The sequence below is a fragment of the Aristolochia californica genome, unplaced genomic scaffold (genome assembly GCF_029961685.1).
Source record: "Aristolochia californica isolate CCGP_79_NKW_82.1479 unplaced genomic scaffold, dmAriCali1.0.hap1 SCAF_4, whole genome shotgun sequence".
Classification (NCBI taxonomy): Eukaryota; Viridiplantae; Streptophyta; class Magnoliopsida; order Piperales; family Aristolochiaceae; genus Aristolochia; species Aristolochia californica.
Genome location: NW_027182103.1, coordinates 7,569,009 through 7,586,750, shown reverse-complemented (window position 1 = coordinate 7,586,750; position 17,742 = coordinate 7,569,009). Strand labels below are relative to the sequence as shown.

At 36.1% G+C, this 17,742-nt stretch overlaps 1 protein-coding gene across 1 annotated transcript; it reads right to left on the bottom strand.

Annotated features, from left to right (window-relative positions):
• Window positions 1-10,259: 10,259 nt before the first annotated feature.
• On the bottom strand, window positions 10,260-14,449 carry LOC137961938 (ras-related protein RABA1f). The gene is made up of 2 exons (XM_068808593.1): window positions 14,057-14,449; window positions 10,260-10,920 (listed from the first exon to the last, which is right to left on the bottom strand). Exons 1-2 carry the CDS (start codon window positions 14,272-14,274, stop codon window positions 10,488-10,490), a joined length of 651 nt encoding a protein of 216 aa, XP_068664694.1. The 5' UTR covers window positions 14,275-14,449; the 3' UTR covers window positions 10,260-10,487.
• Between the last annotated feature and the right edge of the window lie 3,293 nt (window positions 14,450-17,742).

Sequence of the window (17,742 nt, the reverse complement as noted above, 5' to 3'; positions counted from 1 at the left end):
TAAAATCATAGTTTGAATATCCAATTGCCTCTAGATGATCAGATCGCCTATATGTAAGTTTGTAGTCTTTAATCCCTTGAAGGTATTGTTTGACTTTCTTTGCAGCTATCCAATGGTCTAAACTTGGGTTTCTTTAATTTTTGCTCAAAATTCCAATTGCATATGCAATGTCAGGTCTTGTGTAAACTTGAACATAGATTAAACTCCCAACCGTGGAAGCATAAGGAATATTTTTCATTTGTTCCATATCCAAATCATTTCTAGGACCTTGTTGGAAACTGAACTTGTCACCTTTGACAATAGGTGCAATACCAGATGAACAATTCTTCATATGAAATCACTCTATAACTTTATTGATATAAGTTTCTTGAGACAATCTTAATGTCCCTCGGGACCTGTCTCTCTCAATCTTTATGCCTATGACATAAGAAGTTTTACCCATATCTTTCATATCAAATTGTATTGAGAGAAATCTCTTAACCACATGAAGTAAACCTAAATCACTTGAAACAAGTAGGATATCATCTACATATAGGACTAAGAAAATTATCTTGGTCCTACTGTATTTATTGTATATACATTGATCCATGATATTTTTTGTACAACTAAATAAAGAAATAACATCATGAAATTTTAAATACCATTGGTAGGAGGCTTGTTTTAGCCTATATATAGATTCTTAAGCCTACAAACCAAGTGATCATTTCCTTCTGAAATGAAACCATAGGTTGTTTCATGTAAACCTCTTCATCAAGGTCTCCATTGAGAAAAATTGTTTTCACATCCATTTGATGTAACTCCATATCAAAATGAGGGGTTATCTTAAATGAATCTTTCTTTGAAACAGGAGAGAAGGTATCATGATAATCAATTTCTTCTTGTTGTGTTCCTTTGGTTATACGTCTTGCTTTATATCTTTCAATATTGCCTAAAGAATTTCTTTTGGTTTTAAAAACCCACTTACAACCAATGCCTTCCCTCATTTAGGTAATTCAACAAGATCCCAGACTTAGTTATGAGCTATTGAATCCAACTGTTCCTTCATGGCATAATTCCATTATGTGGATTTATTTCCACTCATAGCCTGTTAAAATGTAATAGTATCATCTTTAGCACCAATATCCATGTAAAAAATTTAAAGGTACACAACATAATCTGAAGAAATTGTAGGTTTCCTAACTTTGAAGATCTTCTTAATATTACTTCAACATTTTCATGTTGAGAATGCCAAGTAATTGGATCTATATGAATATCATCACGATGATGTGGTTCTTCAACTATTAGTTGTTCTTGAGTAATCAAATCCTGATAACTATCATGAAACACAACTAGTCTATGTGAAGATGTAGGAGCAGGTTGATAATTGTTATGCTGATAAAAAAACTAAGTTTCGAGGATGGCTACTCCCACTGATCACATCATTTTCAAGGAACATTGCATTCTTCAATTCCACAATTCTCGTCGCACGAGATGGAAAATAAAATTTATATCCATTAGACTTTTCTGCATAGCCAGTGAAATATCCACTAATTGTTCTAGAGTCTTACTTTGTCTCATGTGGATTATAGATTCTAACTTTAGCTAGGCAACCCCAAACATGTATATGCCATAAACTAGGTTTCCAACCTTTACATAACTCAAACGGAGTTTTGTGAACTGCCTTGGTTGGAACCCTATTTAGAACATATGTTGTAGTTTTTAGAGTTTCACTCCATAAAGATAATGGGAGATCAGAGTTACTAATCATACTCCTCACCATGCCTATAAATGTTCGGTTTTTTCTTGTAGCCACACAATTTTGAGATGGTGAGCTTGATATTGTGTATTGTGCTATAATAGCTTGTTCCCTAATAAACCTTGCAAATGGACCTGGTAATTGTCATTTTCAGTGTACTTGACATAATATTCACCACCTCTATATGACTTCACAATCTTAATATATTTACCCAATTGTTTATCTACTTCTGTTTTATAGACTTTAAAAGTATGTAAGTGCTTCACTTTTATCATAAAGCAAATAGAGATACATATATCGTGTATAATCATCAATAAAGGTAATGCAATATTTTTTACCATTAAAACATGCATCATTAGGACCCGAAATATCAACGTGTATGATCCCTAAAACATCAGAAGTCCTCCTGGTACTTTTCTTCTACTTGTTAGTTTGTTTTTCTCTAATGCAATCCACACAAGTACCAAAATCAGTAAACTCAAGAGCCTCAAGACTCCATCAGTTTACCAATCTCTTAATTCTATCAATGGAGATATGATCTAATCTCCTATGCCACAATATGGAGGATTTCTCATTTATAACACCACGCTTAATGCCAACATTCGTACTATGCACAATTGTAAGACTACAATTAAGGGTAAAATTTAAAAGAAGTTTAAATAACCCATCATCCAAAATACCTTTTCCAACAAGAATATTGTCTTTATACAAATGAAGGGAATTTACCAATGAAATTGAACTTGAAACCACAAGAAAATTTACTTTTTTTTTGGTTTTCGTTGGTTTAAGAAGCCCTACATGGTGTTGGCAACATGGATTATAGTACGAGAATCAATCCACCAAGTGTTATATGAAACATTAACCATATTAGATTCAAAACACACTAAAGAGATGAGATTACTTTTCTTTTCAAGCCAATGCTTGAATTTGGGACAAGTTTCTTTATATGTCATTTCTTCTTGTAAAAGAAACATTTGACGTCACATTTATTAACTTGATTAAGTGGCTTTTCCCCCCTCCATTTCTTAAATGGTTTCTTGCCATGAGTTGTCAAATGTGCACTTTCAATTTTCTCCTGATTCAGCATCCCTTCCTCTTGTACATACATGGGTTAGAAGTTCATTAATAAACCATTTATCCTATATTATTGTAAGAGATCTTGAAGGGTCCATATTCAGACGTGAGCAAGTAAAGGATGAAGTGAACCAGAAATGACTCGGATATCTCAATCTCCAACGATTTCAGTCTAATGGCTATGTCCCGCATTTGCATGATGTGTTGATGCACACCTTTGGAGCCATTAAATTTTATGGAACACATTTTCGTCATCAGGGTGCTTACTAATGCTTTGTTAGAAGTCTCAAACAAATTCAGAATAGCTTGAAGATATTCTTTTGATTTGGCACAATCAGGGATGAATCTATTACTCTTCCCCATGTGAAACTTGATAAACATCAAACTTAAATGATTGGGCCGCTCCCAAAGATCATATGATGTATTCTCAACTTGGGTACTTGATTTTGTGAGCCTTGGAGGATCACCCACTCGAAGTGATAAATCAAGGTCCATGCACCCCAATACAAAGAGGATTTTCTCTTTCTAATCAGCATAATTATCACCATTCAGAGGAATAATACTAGAGGAATCAAAATTTGGAATAGATAAAGTTTGAACAACTGCAAAATAAACAATAATGTTTACTAAAACATGCAAATGAGCCAAATATTGAATGTTCTCACAAGTAAATAAATTCAAACAAATAAATCAACATGTCATTATAATCTTTCTTGTGGGCTTAAATTATAATACAATAACGATTTATATTACTTTATGATGGGATCATAAATTTATCTCTAAAGGAATTTTGTAGGCCTAAGGGCAACTATAATTTTTTTTTGTCAAAATATTTCTATCTCATCATAATTAATCACTTGAATATAACAATTACCATGTAGGGTTAAATTATTATATTTTCATGGTTAATTATAAAGTTTGATGTCATTAATTCTATGTGACTAAACTTAATGTCATTAGATATTTTATGCCAATTATTAATTCTTTATATTTAGGTCAACCAAAAATAAGCATAGAAAATTAAGCATGCATAAAACCCAAATAAAATTTCACAATAGAAAAAATAACAAAAATATGCATATTATACATGCATATATGCATGTATAATACTTAATTTATATACATTAAATAAAAAAACATAAAAAACAAATATACTAATTTTCCAGTTATTCATATATGAATTAAATGTATTCAATTATAACACTTGCGTTGAGATGGCTACATACTCGAGAGGTCGTCAAATTCTACTCTCAAAAATTATTTTTTAATCACACATTTCATGAGTGACACGTGGTGTGTCACAACAATGAGATGCAATGTAATTTTTTTTTTTAATTATTTCTACCTCCAACCCACATGGAGACAACACCTCTAAGTAAGGGTGGCTCAAACCGAGCCGGCTCTCGAGCCGCTCGAGTTCGGCTCGGTTCGAAACGTTATATTTCGAGCTCGAGCCGAGCTCGAACTCAGAAATGGACTCGTTTACATTAACGAGTCGAGCTCGAGCAGAGCCCGGTTCGGCTCGTCGGCTCACGAGCTGACTTGTTAATATAACGAGCGATTCGGGGATCGGGAGACCTCTCTTTGTTTCGGGAAACCTCTCTTCGTTTCGCCTGCGAAACCCATACCTCACTCTACCATTTCCATGCCGTTTCAGCATGATTTCTTGCGGAAATCGCTGTTCGTCGGCAGGTATTCAAAGGAAATGGGGGATTTGGTCTTCAAATCCCTCGTTCTCCCTCTCCCTCTTCGATTCCTCGATTACTTCCTCTGCGATTTCTGTCTCTTCTTCCTCTGCGATTTCTGTCTCTTCTTCCTCTGCGATTTCTTTCTCTTCTTCCTCTTCGATTTCTTCATCCAATGTTTTTCCTCGCCGATGAGACGAAATCGATGGTCCGATGGAAGGAGGTAAGATTTTTACTTAATTTTTCTGTCTTTTTTTCGTCACCAAGCTAACCTGAAAAATCTCTAACTCTCGCTTCGTTTCTCGACAGTGCTCCTTCATTCTTGGAAAGTCTTTTTGGATATCCGAAAGGTAAACACTCTGTTTCTATAAGCAAATGTTCTTTTTCTCAACTCTATATTTTTTTTTTTTTGCAGATATTTGCAGCTGACAGTTCAAAGTACACTCGGGAAGAAATCCTTGGAAGAAAACTGCCAGTATGAGTTTTATTTCATGATTTTGAGTGTTGATACTGTTTGATTTTTTGAAACGGTGAGTTCTTGATTAAAGGGTAGAAGGTAATGCACTGTCACAACGTACTGGGAAGATCATTTTATACAGATTGTATAAGGATGTTTCCTTTTCCTCTATAACTTAAAGAAAAAGAGCTTTGGGGGATGGATTTTCCAACAGAGATGGTCATAATTATTTTCTTTGTTCTCATGTCTTATTTCAAGTCTCATCTGCACAACCTCCACTGTTTCAAGGAAATCTCCTTTACAATTCCAATCCTAATGTCAATGTTAAAATTAGTTTTAAATGATTTTGGTGGGTGAGGGGCATTCAAATTCCGACAATTGGTATTGTAATATAGGTTCCTCCACTAGATGAGTTTTTGGTATACTCTCTTTTTCTTGCAATTGCTTGCATCTCAAATAGTTCAATGGTGCTTCAGTGACACCTGTTCTTACTCGAGGTTGACCTATTTTATTCTCTTAATTTTTTTTTCATTTTGTTTTATTTTTTGCTTGAGTGTGCCATCAATTGCATTATAGCTGGCTGAGAGCCAGGAAACTTCATACTGAGTTATGATATTCAAGAAGGAAAGGAAGGGTGGAGAAGAAAAATCCCCCACCTTGTCATTTGTTATGTTTTTGTATATCTCAGAATGACTTACTAAGCTTAAGTGCTATAATGTTTGGAAAATAGTTGGTTATCAATGATTTTTTTGCTCAAATTCCACTGTTCTTCATAAATGAAGTTATTATTCTAGACTTTCAAATATTTTTATGTTGTGGGATCTTGTTTCTTTTTTGCCTTCTTATTTTTAGGTGTCTGACCTCTTATAAAATTATGTACGTTTATCATACATTTCAGCAATAAACAGCAATGGTATTCAAATTGTTACTTGATATATTTTAGCAATGGAATTTTATTTCATGATTTTGAGTGTTGATAACATATTCTGTTCAATAATACTCTATTATAGTTAATGGAATCAGGAGCTTTCTTAATTGCATCCAACTTCTCTTTATTATAAAAAAGAAAAAAAATGTTAGTTTTTGTCATTCTTTCTTAATTCTCATTGAACTTATATCTGCTGCTGTTCTAAAATGTTATATGGCTTGATGTATTAGCAAAAGTGATATGATAGTTCCTTTGCTATCTTTTGGAAATTGAGATATTGTGTGTGAACCTTTGATGTCTTAAATTTACTCATTGGATGATATATGATGCCTAAACCTTGTCAAATGTTCATATTTCATTGATATAGATGGATGTAAATTATCTCTCTTTTTTACAATCAATTTTTATCCTTCCTCTTCGATTTCTTTATCCGAAATTCTTCCTCGCTAACGAGACGAAAGCGACGGTCCGACGGGAGGTAAGATTTTTATTTAATGTTCTATTTTTTTTTTCGTCGCCGACCTAACCCTACAAAATTTCTAACTCTCACTTCATTTCAGCAGTGCTCCTTCATTCTTGGAAAGGCTTTTAGAGATATCCCTGAACGACGAACACACTTTCGGGTTTTGTAAGTGTTGATTTTTTTTTTCATTTTTATCATTAATTTCTTGGTATTGAGGTTGAATTTCATCAGAATATTAGAAGAGAATGTTGGCATGCTTATTTCCTTCTTTTAGAAGTTTTTAAATTTATATATAAAAAAAAGGATCGATATATTGGACTGGAAACTATTGGGTGCAGGGCTACTGGCTCAAAGAGACCCCGCTGCATTGAAAGACAAGGGTCGTTCCCGATTGTCACAATGTCATGTACCTTCCTCTAAGAATAAACAATTATCTTAAATCTTAAATTATGTGTAGGATCTTTGTTGTTCGGATAACTTTCTTTTCTTTATGTTTTTAATTTGTAATTTTGTTTTTTTGTAGATGTAAGAATGTCAACACCTCCTCAATTGACATCAATAACTAACACTAGTTCTAGTGTGGCTATAAATAGTGACTCAACTCCACCAGAGTCACTACCCACTGTCATAGAAGTGGGCCCAGATGAAATTACCATAAATGAGGATGAAGGTGATTCTACTCATACTTCAAAAAGACAAAAAAAGTCTCATGTGTGGTTGGAATTCAAAGAAGTATCACTTAATGGTACAAAAAAGGCTCAGTGTGTTCATTGTAAAATCAATTTGAGTGTTATTAGTAGTGGAGTGACCACACATATGAGTCGACATTTGAAACGTTGCACTAGTAGAAAAGTGGCAATGAGAAAACAAAAAACCTTAAACTTTCAACCAGTGGGAGCGGGGTCTAATGTTGATCAGAGTCCATCTGGACTTCGTTTTATGGATTTTGGAGGAAAATATGATCAAACTAAAATGTGAGTACTCATTTCTCATTGGATTCTTATGCATGAGCATCCATTCATGATAGTAGAAGAGGAGGGATTTGATTTTGTAATGAAAATGGCAAATATGAATTATGAGAAAATATCCCGTAAGACCATTAAGTAGGAGTGTATGGAGGTGTATGAGGCAGAGAAAAAGAAATTGAAAATTTTGTTAAAAGAGATTAACAAGATTAGTCTTACCACGGATCTTTGAAAGTCTCAAAATCAAAAAATTGAATGCATGGTTATTACTTGGCATTTTATTGACAGTAATTGGAAGCTACAAAAATGAGTCTTGAGTTTTGTGCATGTTCCTCCTCCTCTTCGTGGCGTTGATATAGCAGATGCTATTTACAAGTGTTTGAAAGAGTGGGAGATCGAAAATAAAGTTTTTAGTATTTCAGTTGATAATGCTGCATATAATGATGTTTGTATCAGAGTTTTGAAACAAGATTTTTCAAGGAAAAAAAACTTGGTGTGTGGTGGAAAGTTTTTTCATGTGCGTTGTTGTGCTCATATTTTAAACTTATTAGTCCAAGATGGTCTTGATCAGATTAAGGATATCATTGATAATGTGCGTGAAAGTGTCAAATTCATAAATCTGTCTGAGGCTAGATTTCGTACTTTTTCTGAAATTGTACAACAATTAGAACTTGGTGAAAAGAGGTTGGTTATTGATTGTCCAACTCGTTGGAACTCCACTTATGACATGTTGTCTTCTGCATTAAAATTCAAAGATGCATTCTCTAGATTTGAAGTTAGAGAACCAACATATGATTGTTTGCCAAGTTTTGATGAATGGGAAAAGGTTGACATGGTGTGTGAGATTTTAGAAGTTTTTAATGCAGTTACTAATATAATTCTGGGAGTGACTACCCTACTTCTAATTTGTACCTTAGTGAGGTATATAGGGTAAAAGAAGTTCTGGATTTTCATTCTACAAATGAAAATGTTTTCATTAGGACAATAGTTAGTAGAATGAAAGAGAAATTTGAGAAGTATTGGGGTGAATGCAATTTATTGATGGTTGTTGCTTCACTTTTGGATCCAAGGGTCAAATTAAAGTTGATTGAAATGTGTTTTCCGGTGAAATATTCTAAGGAGGAAGCTACAATGAACATAAATTTAGTTCAACGCACCTTATATGAAATCTACGATGGATATATATCCTTATATAATGTGGATATTAGAAATGAAGAGAATGTTTCAAGTACTAGCTCTATGGGTGTTTCCACAAGTCGTAGGCCTTCATCAAGTTCAGGTTGGTCAAAGTTAATGAGTTATATGAAACAAAAGGATGTAGTTAATTCACCAAGGTCACAATTAGAAATTTATCTTGAAGAAGGTGTATATAGTTGTGAGGAAACTTCACAATATGATTTTGATGTTTTAGAATGGTGGAAAGTGAATCATATGAAATTTCGGGTATTATCTAAGATGGCAGCAGACATCCTTGTAATTCCCATATCCACAGTAGCTTCAGAGTCTACATTTAGTGCTGGTGGTAGAGTAATAGACTCATATCGTTCTTCCTTGGCACCAAGTACAGTTCAAGCTTTAATTTGTGGCAGTGATTGGGTTCGGGTTCTTCACGGTGTAAGAAAAATCAAAAGGTGAATTTCTTTGATCAATTCTTTATTATGATATTTTTTAGTTTTATTTATTAAAATTTTGTTTTATGATTACAGCCTGAGAAGAAGAGTGTAGAGATAATGCTACCAGCTACATGATTTTTCATGTTTCTCTCATTATGGTAATTTTAATATTTTTAATGACATTAAGTAACTAGTAGTGGAAGAGTATTTTTTTTATTTGACAATAACTAATTTTATTTTTTTGTTTTTATCATAGGTGGAGATTTTGCTCATGCAGTGACATATATTATTTTCTAGCATTAAGAGAAACAACTATAGTTTATAATTTTATAATGGATTTATAGTTTTTATTTGGATGATTGTAAATTGATTGTGATATTTCATTTAATTTTGTTGTGTTTGATTATTGTATGAAGTTTATTTATAATATTATGCAGTGTATGAAGTGTTTAGACTATTTTATAGAGTGTTTATGGAATGTATAGATAATTTTATGGAGTGTTTATGGAATATTTATGGAGTGTTTATGGAGTGTTTATGCCCAATTTTAAGTAGAGGTAATGCCGAATTTTATATAGGTATTATATACATAGATTATATTCAATTTCAAGAAGAGCTTATGCCTCAATCTTATACATGTATTATATATATAGGTTATGCATAATTTTATGAAGAAGTTATGCCCAATTTTATGTAAAATGTATGTATAATTATATATATAATTTATTTGATATATATTTTTAAAATTTTTTAAAATGTATGTTGAAACTCGAGTTCGGCTCGAGCTTGGTTAAAATTTTGGGGTTCGAGCTCGATAACAATTTTAGGCTCGAGACGAGACTCGGCTCGAAATATTTAAATTAAGCTCGACTTGAACATAGGCAAATTCGGGCTCGGCTCAGCTCGATGCCACGTTGTGGGACAACCCAAGAGCACAACGCCAGCGCTCTTGACCTTGGTTGCACTCCAGCGCCGGTCTCAGGCTCCACAGAACCAAGGATGGGAGTCTAGACAGCATTATCCGTCGGTCTCAGGCTCCACAGAACCAAGGATGGGAATCTAGACAGCATTATCCGTCGCCACGCCGGCAGGATTTGTAGTCGAGTGGGCACCAGGATTTGCCTTGAAGAATAAGAACTCTTGGAAAATGAAAAACCTGCTCCATAGCAACGATGGGAGTCTAGACAGCATTATCCGTCGCCACGCCGGCAGGATTTGTGGTCGAGTGGGCACCAGGATTTGCCTTGAAGAATAAGAACTCACGGAAAATGAAAAACCTGCTCCATAGGCATCGGCGGACAGCGTTCTGAGTACCATCTTTAATCAAGGCAACCAAGTATACGAGGGGCGATATAGTAATACACTTACTAAAAGGAAAAAATAAAAATAAACATAGGGTAAAAACAGAGCATGTCTTTAATCAAATACAAAGTGAATGATGAATTTCTAGCACGTTCTAGACCTAATCCTTCGGTATGACATATGAGTTTAAAATCCTGCGACTAAATGTCAGGAAGAAATCAAAGCTAGGCCAGAGATAGGTCTTTTCCTTTCTTTCCCTCATTTTCTAAGCAGAGCAGCAACCAACTTTCTTAATCGCCGAGACATCATCTTTTGTCCCCACGTTGATGGTCTGTCCTTTAGGCAAGGCTGCCGGATCCTCTCCAATATCCAGAGCTTTTCTGCTGACTACACGGTAGATCTGACTAAGAACTTCAGTGAAGGCATTTTCCACATTCATTGACTCCAACGCAGAAGTCTCCATGAAGAAGTTGTTCTCTCTCTCAGCAAAAGCTTTTGCATCTTCAGTAGAAACTGCTCTCAGATGGCGCAGATCAGCTTTATTTCCAACTAGCATGATCACAATATTGGAGTCTGTGTGGTCTCTGAGTTCCTTCAACCATCTCTCTACATTCTCAAATGTGACATGGCGTGTGACATCGTATACTAGCAATGCACCCACTGCTCCTCGATAGTATGCACTTGTAATTGCACGGTATCTTCACAAACAAACGGAAAGAAAAAAAAAAACAGATTATTTTCATTTTTATTATAATGCCAACTATCAGATATTCTCCATGTAAGCAAGATATGCTTCGGAAAATAAGAGCTACACCTGAAGAAAACTCTGAACCAGTAGTAAGAATACCATAAACTGACCAAAAAATCAACATAAAGTAGATGCCAGTTCTATACATATAAAACTGGATGAACGTGACATAAAGAAAAATGATAAAAAATGGTTGTGGTAAACACATAATGAGCCATTTCCATAAAAATCCTACCCCAAACAGAATTGACAAAAGGTAACAGGTGAAGCAAGAAAGTTTTCTCACACCCAGAATACTAGTCACCGTTATAAAAATCACCAAAGTCAAAATGTGCTGGCAATGGCACAACATGCAATTGCCAAATTTGTCATGAAATTCAAGTGCCTGCATTTAAACATTTGACAGCAAAATGCCGTATGTGCTGTAAAAATTTAGCAAACCATAATTGATGCATGAGGACCCACAAAGGAATAAGCATATACAGATGCACATTCGAGGCAATCCACAGCCTCCGGCAGTTGGCCTGATATGTTTGCTTCAACAAAAGAAAAAAAGAAAAAAGAAAAGAAACAGAAACAGTGCCATGTAAAATCACTTGCTTGACCTATTCATAGTCCTTTGTATAGTTATACTACAAACACCACCTGAATTACGCAACCAGGTCAACTTAATCCACAGGTTAAATATGCAGGGTTTATACAAGAATTTCATCCTTGCAACAGAGATTTGAATCTGAATATTTCCTGAACCAACTTAACTATCTGAAATAATTAGTATGGAACTGTGCCATTGTTATCAACAAAAAACCCCAAGAGGCATTTGGGTTTTGGTTCAACAGCCACCAAGCTGGGTGATGGGTAGATTGTGATCTGACAATTAAAAAAAAAAAAAAAAAAGAACGATGTTGTACAAAACTAAAGGGTCAAGTAATTTTGGCCAAACTTTTAAAAAAATCATCTACTAATATCCCAAATCTATTACATTTTCTTTCAAGCTTCTCTTTGGTTTCAATTTTATATGTGAAATATTGTAAGTTTTCCTGTTCCAATAGCACCTAACATCATAGTTATCATCAATGCCATCAATTTTATTTTATTTTTTCACTTGGAATGCCTTCAATTTTTTTTAAATATGAAGCTTCAATCTCCGCACAAGCATATGAACAATGAATATCAAGAAAACTACTACAAAATTCTTCAGTACTATCATCCTATTCTAAGCTTGTTTTGATGGAGACTCTCATCTAAACGTCTAATTATTAGATCACAGAAACAGGAATTGATTTAAAAACCACATGCAGAGACAAAATTGAAGATAAAATAAGTGTTGAAGTAAAAAAATCCACAACTAAACATTCTTCTAAAAAGATAAGTTGCAAGCAATGAACAAATGCATGACACCTCAACCAGCTAAAAAATGGAGTCTCCATGCCATGGTAATTCAAACTATTACCTAGTAAAATATGTTTACATCTAATCCAAATTTTAAGCATTTCAAAGCATTGGGGTCTAAATCATCATGATATAGAAAGATTATAAGAGCATTTACCAGAGATTTGTTTCCTGAGTAAGATTATATGGCATATCGACCACTACACCAAGATTGAGCAAACAAATAACAAAATTATGACAACAGCAAAACATCTTGACAAACTAGACTGCATTGTGTTGGAGATCGTCCATGCACCTAAAAGGTTCTCTGATTTAACATGCATTCATGCTTATTTTTAGTACCCTCAGTCCGCTAAGTTTCCACTATGCTCAAGCGCACAGAGAAACTCAGGTAATACAGAAATATAGCAGTTATGACTTATGAGATTATGTAGAAGCCAACTGTAAGAAGCTCAAGTAATTGAGGAATAAAAGCTCAAGACCTGTGTTCACGGTTTTCATTATTACCCTTAGTTGCCCTAACATCCCACTAGATCAACATGTACAGGTAAAACCAAAAATTACAGAAATATTGTAGATACACATCCCTGGCATACATGCCAACAGTTTGCAGTTTACATAATTCATGTATAGAAGTTATAAGACATGAGTACGTAAAACACATCTGGTGTGGAGAAGCATGTAGAGGTTTAAAATTAAGCAGAAAAAAACCCGGCCAAGATCATACTTGGAAAAACCAAATCAAATAGCATAAAAGAAAGAAGATATCAGACACCATATCCTGTGTAAGTTCAAAATGAACTAGCAGTCTAGCACCATAATGCACCAGAGATAATAATTTCAAGATATAATACTCAACAAAAGCATCTTAATGGAAAATAAGATAATGACATAACTTAAAACCTGCTGGCATCACCATCAAAGCCAGGTCTTAAGTTCACTAAAGCCCACTTATTTTCCATCTCCTAAAAATACTTGGAATAGACAATGTGATCAAACTAGAGAAAAGTTATTCCTCTACAGATCTTAAAGAGCTGTGAAAGTCACTGCTCAGGAAGTGGGAACTCTATGGTGCGACCAAGACCAAGTAAATGACTTTAAAGTCTTCAGGCAATCCTGCTTATCAAGATATCTATACTTCATCGTCTACCAAAACCAGAAATATTAAGTGATCACCCGAAATATAATTCAGATACAGAGGAAGCTAATCTGATCGAAGAGGATCTCAGGTCTTCATGCTAGCCCTAATGTTTACATCTAGAAACACGGAAATTACTCTTTCATAAATAAGATGTCTATACCAACCCTCCTTTTCGTGAGTATAGAGTCTCGGCACAAATACATCACCAGATCTGATCAAAGCTGGCAGGGGTATGAAATAAGGTGTAAGGGAGAAAGAAGAGACAAGGGTTACCAGTACTCCACACAAGTAACCGCATCATCTTGGAGAAAGTTTAGTTATTCGAACACAAGCAGATGAGGAATAATAGCAGACAGGATCACGAAAGAGCAAGCATTTCCCTTTAAATAGAAAAAAAAGCCCATTGCCACATTTCGGATCCGAGATATAAGATCATTCATTTGAGTAAAAGGTGTAAAACAAGCGCTTCCGATATTTGCATCTCGAAAATGATAACAAAGTAAACGAAATTAAAATAGGGAATCTAGCTGCAAAAAAACGAGAAGAGTAGAACCTTTCTTGGCCAGCCGTATCCCAAATCTGCGCTTTAACGACCTTATCGTCAACGTGGATGCTCCGTGTGGCGAATTCGACACCGATGGTGGATTTCGATTCAAGATTGAATTCATTTCGGGTGAATCTGGAGAGGAGATTGGACTTTCCGACGCCGGAATCACCTATCAAGACAACTTTGAAAAGGTAATCGTAATCGTCATCGGTTCTGTAAGCCATTGTAAGAAAGAATGGAAAAAATGAAAATAAAAAGGAAAGAAACAAGGCTAGGGCTGGAGCGATGAAATGACGAGCCACTTCGCCGGTTCTACAAGGCACAAGGGCTCGTTATTCCAAATCTCCGCATGCCGATGACGAGGAGAGATGGAAAGCGAGAGGAGCGCGAGAAAGATGGGAACAGGGGCCGAGTTGGTTAAATAGCAGTTTCGACACAGCTTACCGACGACATTTACGTGCATCTGGATTCATACTTTTTAGGTTTTACCGTTTAATTCATCATTATAAGAATAAATAAATAAATACTAAGCTGAAACCAAAATGACCGACCAACTGTTATAAAAACGGACCAATAAGGACCCCGGATCTGATCCAATTTTTCAAAAAGAAAAATTGTGAGGGAGGGCGGAGGGGGATCTGCCACATTCTCCTCCATTCCTTCAAGAGGAAATAGCTTAGCTTTCACTTTCTATGCTTCTAGTCCACAAGTCATATCAAGAACAAAATTTCTGAAAAGATAGCAAAGAGGATCCAATTATAAAAAGAAACATGTCCATAGTTCAAGTAAGCTTCCCATCACTGGGCATTTCTAAAGAAGAAGTTTTACATTTTGTTGCTGAAATTAGGATATTAATTCTTTGAAAAGTCTATGGGGCATCTAAAGAAGCAATTTCAAAGTTTACACTACTTGACTCCTAAAAATCCTGGCCAACTTGGAACTTGGGAGACAACTTTTAATTTATAGATATAGCAAAATTTAATACTGTTAATAATAGATTAGAGGAATTTTCTAAGCAGTTGAGAATGTCCTGGGGTTAATTCTATTTGCCGGATACCGAAACTTAGATGATAAAGGTCTCTCTTTTGTCTTTAAGAAACAATATTTGAGTACATGCATACCTCAGTATGGAATAAATGTACTTGAGTTCTTTGGATCTCTATCAAGGTTTTGAGAATTTCGTCTCATGGATATGAATCACTTTTCACTTGAAGACTTCATTCTATGCATGATTCTGTTCTGGACTCAATAGCACACCGAGTCACACAATGAAGGATGCAACAACAACTCACTCAATAGGATTTATTTCTTATATTACTTTGAGTATGATTTATTTCTTATATTGTTTTAAGTAGGAGTTATTTTTTATACTGTTTTAAGTAGGAGTTATTTCTAATTACTTTTATATGTAGGGACATTATGGGGAATTATTGTAACTCTAACCCTAAAACTCCATGACGTGATCTATTTAAGGAAAATGAATGAATGAAATAGGTAAACTTTGAGATTTTAGAATAACCTAGTGTAAACAGGTTGAGATCACCTCTTGATCTCGACTTTAGGGTTTACTCCAAAAATCCAACCTATCCTTCACCCTCCATTGCCATCCATCTTCACCCAAATTCATCCACCATCATCCCTACTAAGAAAAGGAGCTTCCTGCCCCTTTTCCGAGTCCAAAGAGGAGGTTCATCCTCCTTCACGGCAACAACAATAGCAAGAGAGGCCTCAAATCCTCCCTTACCGAGCAGAAAAGTGAGGATCTTCATCCTCATATCTTGAGCAATCCTGGTGCAATGTGGGAGCTGATCATAGCAGCAAAGAAGAGGTAATAATTTATCCCAAACTCGTGCTTCAAGTTAATTCAGAAAGTAGGATTGCACTCTTAGCTAGAGCAGCAACAAAGAGGGCCAAACCTTCTTTGCCGTGAGCAAGAAAAGAGGGTAGCTTGCTCTAGCAAGCCCAGCGTTGCTGTGGGATATCATACCTATCACAGCAACTCGGTAAGACCATCAAAAGAGGAGCTTTCCTCCTGGCCGAGCACTGGTCAAAGAGAAAGACTCCTATATAGACCCTTGACGAGAAGTGAGTTTAAATTCTGAGTGCTGGAGTCCCAAGTTCCACGCCGTGTTACTTGATCTATGACCCAGGACCGTAACAACTTGGTATCAGAGCAGGGTAACATGGGGGATAATATCAGAAATGAAGAAATTCAAATCAGGATACAAAAGATAGAAGATAGCCTTGAAATAGCACAACCAGTGTTGGGGAAGGTTTGTAGTTTGGAAGAAGAGATGAGTGGAGTCATCAGCATGCTAACGAAGTTGAGGGCAGAGAGACATCAGAGTCCAGAGGTGGGAGAGGTTGCTCAACCATATCACAGAAGAGGGGTGCAGTGGCTTGGGCGCACTACTGTCCAAGGACCCCAACATGGAGGCACAATTCCAAGGTACACCGAGTTAGATTTTCCTTCTTAATGGTTCAATTGATCCCTTAATTTGGTTGTATAGATGTGAAATTTTTTTTTTTTGAACCAAGGGACTACTGAATGGGATAAGGTGCAACTAGCCTCTTTCCATATGACAGATGAAGCCATGTTATGGTTACTCAAGTAGAGAAAGAGAGACCAGGAATGATTTGGGGAGAACTTAAAAATCTATGCACAGTTAGATTTGGCCCTCCCGCCAACAGCAACCCCCTGGGAGAGTTAGTCCTATTGAGACAAACTGGTTCGGTGGAACAATATAAAAAACTGTTCCAGGAAATGTTGGCTCATGCTGGTGAGAGGGTATTGGTTGACCAACAGGTCTCCCTATTCACAGCGGGTCTCAATGAGTATTTACAACTAGAGGTAGAACTCCTTATGCCTACTGATTTAGCTCATGCAATGAATATGGCCCGAGCAATGGAACAACGACAACAATTGCTACAACGTAAGCTGGGTTGGTCGGGTGAGAGGAACACTTCCTCCACGTGGCAAGGGCCCCGCTATACTTCATCTCAAAGAGCATCTCCAGCAGTACCATCCAGACACACTCCGACTACGACTCAGGTAGCCAATCCCGGCCCTGGTAAATTCCCTACCGAGCTTTATAAAAAAATTGACGAGTGCGGAGATGGTAGACAGGCGGTCCAAAAATTTATGTTATAACTGCGATGAGCAGTATCGGGTAGGACACCAATGTAAACAATTGTTTTGGCTCGAGGTGGAGGATTCAGTGGATCCAGAGGAGCCAAAGGATATTATCGAGGAGGAACCACCGGAGATATCCTTGCATGCTATTACTGGCCAAAAATCGCCTAATACAATGCAAGTCCGAGTTCATGTCATCGACCAAGAACTAGTGGGACTAGTCGACTCGGGGAGTACACACAATTTTCTAAGTTTGACAGCCACACATCATATCCAGCTCTAGATACATACTCATCCGACAACCACCGTCTCAATGGCCAATGGTGAGAAGGTCCCTAGCTATGGGATTAGTAAGGCGGTAACTTTTTCCATTGGCTCTACTTCGTTTAATGCTGAATTTTTTGTTATTCCACTGGCGGGATTTGATATGGTATTAGTCATTAAATGGTTACAAACGTTGTGGCCCATTCTGTGGGATTTTCGGCTTTAACCATGAGCTTTGATTTGGCCGGGAGTCGGGTGCTCTTACAGGGCTGTCAGGTGGACAGGGCCCACATCA

What these genes read in the sequence shown, in the direction of transcription:
- LOC137961938 (XM_068808593.1), bottom strand. Translation starts at nt 14,274, where the DNA reads ATGGCTTACAGAACCGATGACGATTACGATTACCTTTTCAAAGTTGTC. An exon ending in GATACGGCTGGCCAAGAAAG is followed by an intron (nt 10,921 to 14,056) that starts GTTCTACTCTTC and finishes TTGTTTGTGAAG; the next exon opens with ATACCGTGCAATTACAAGTG.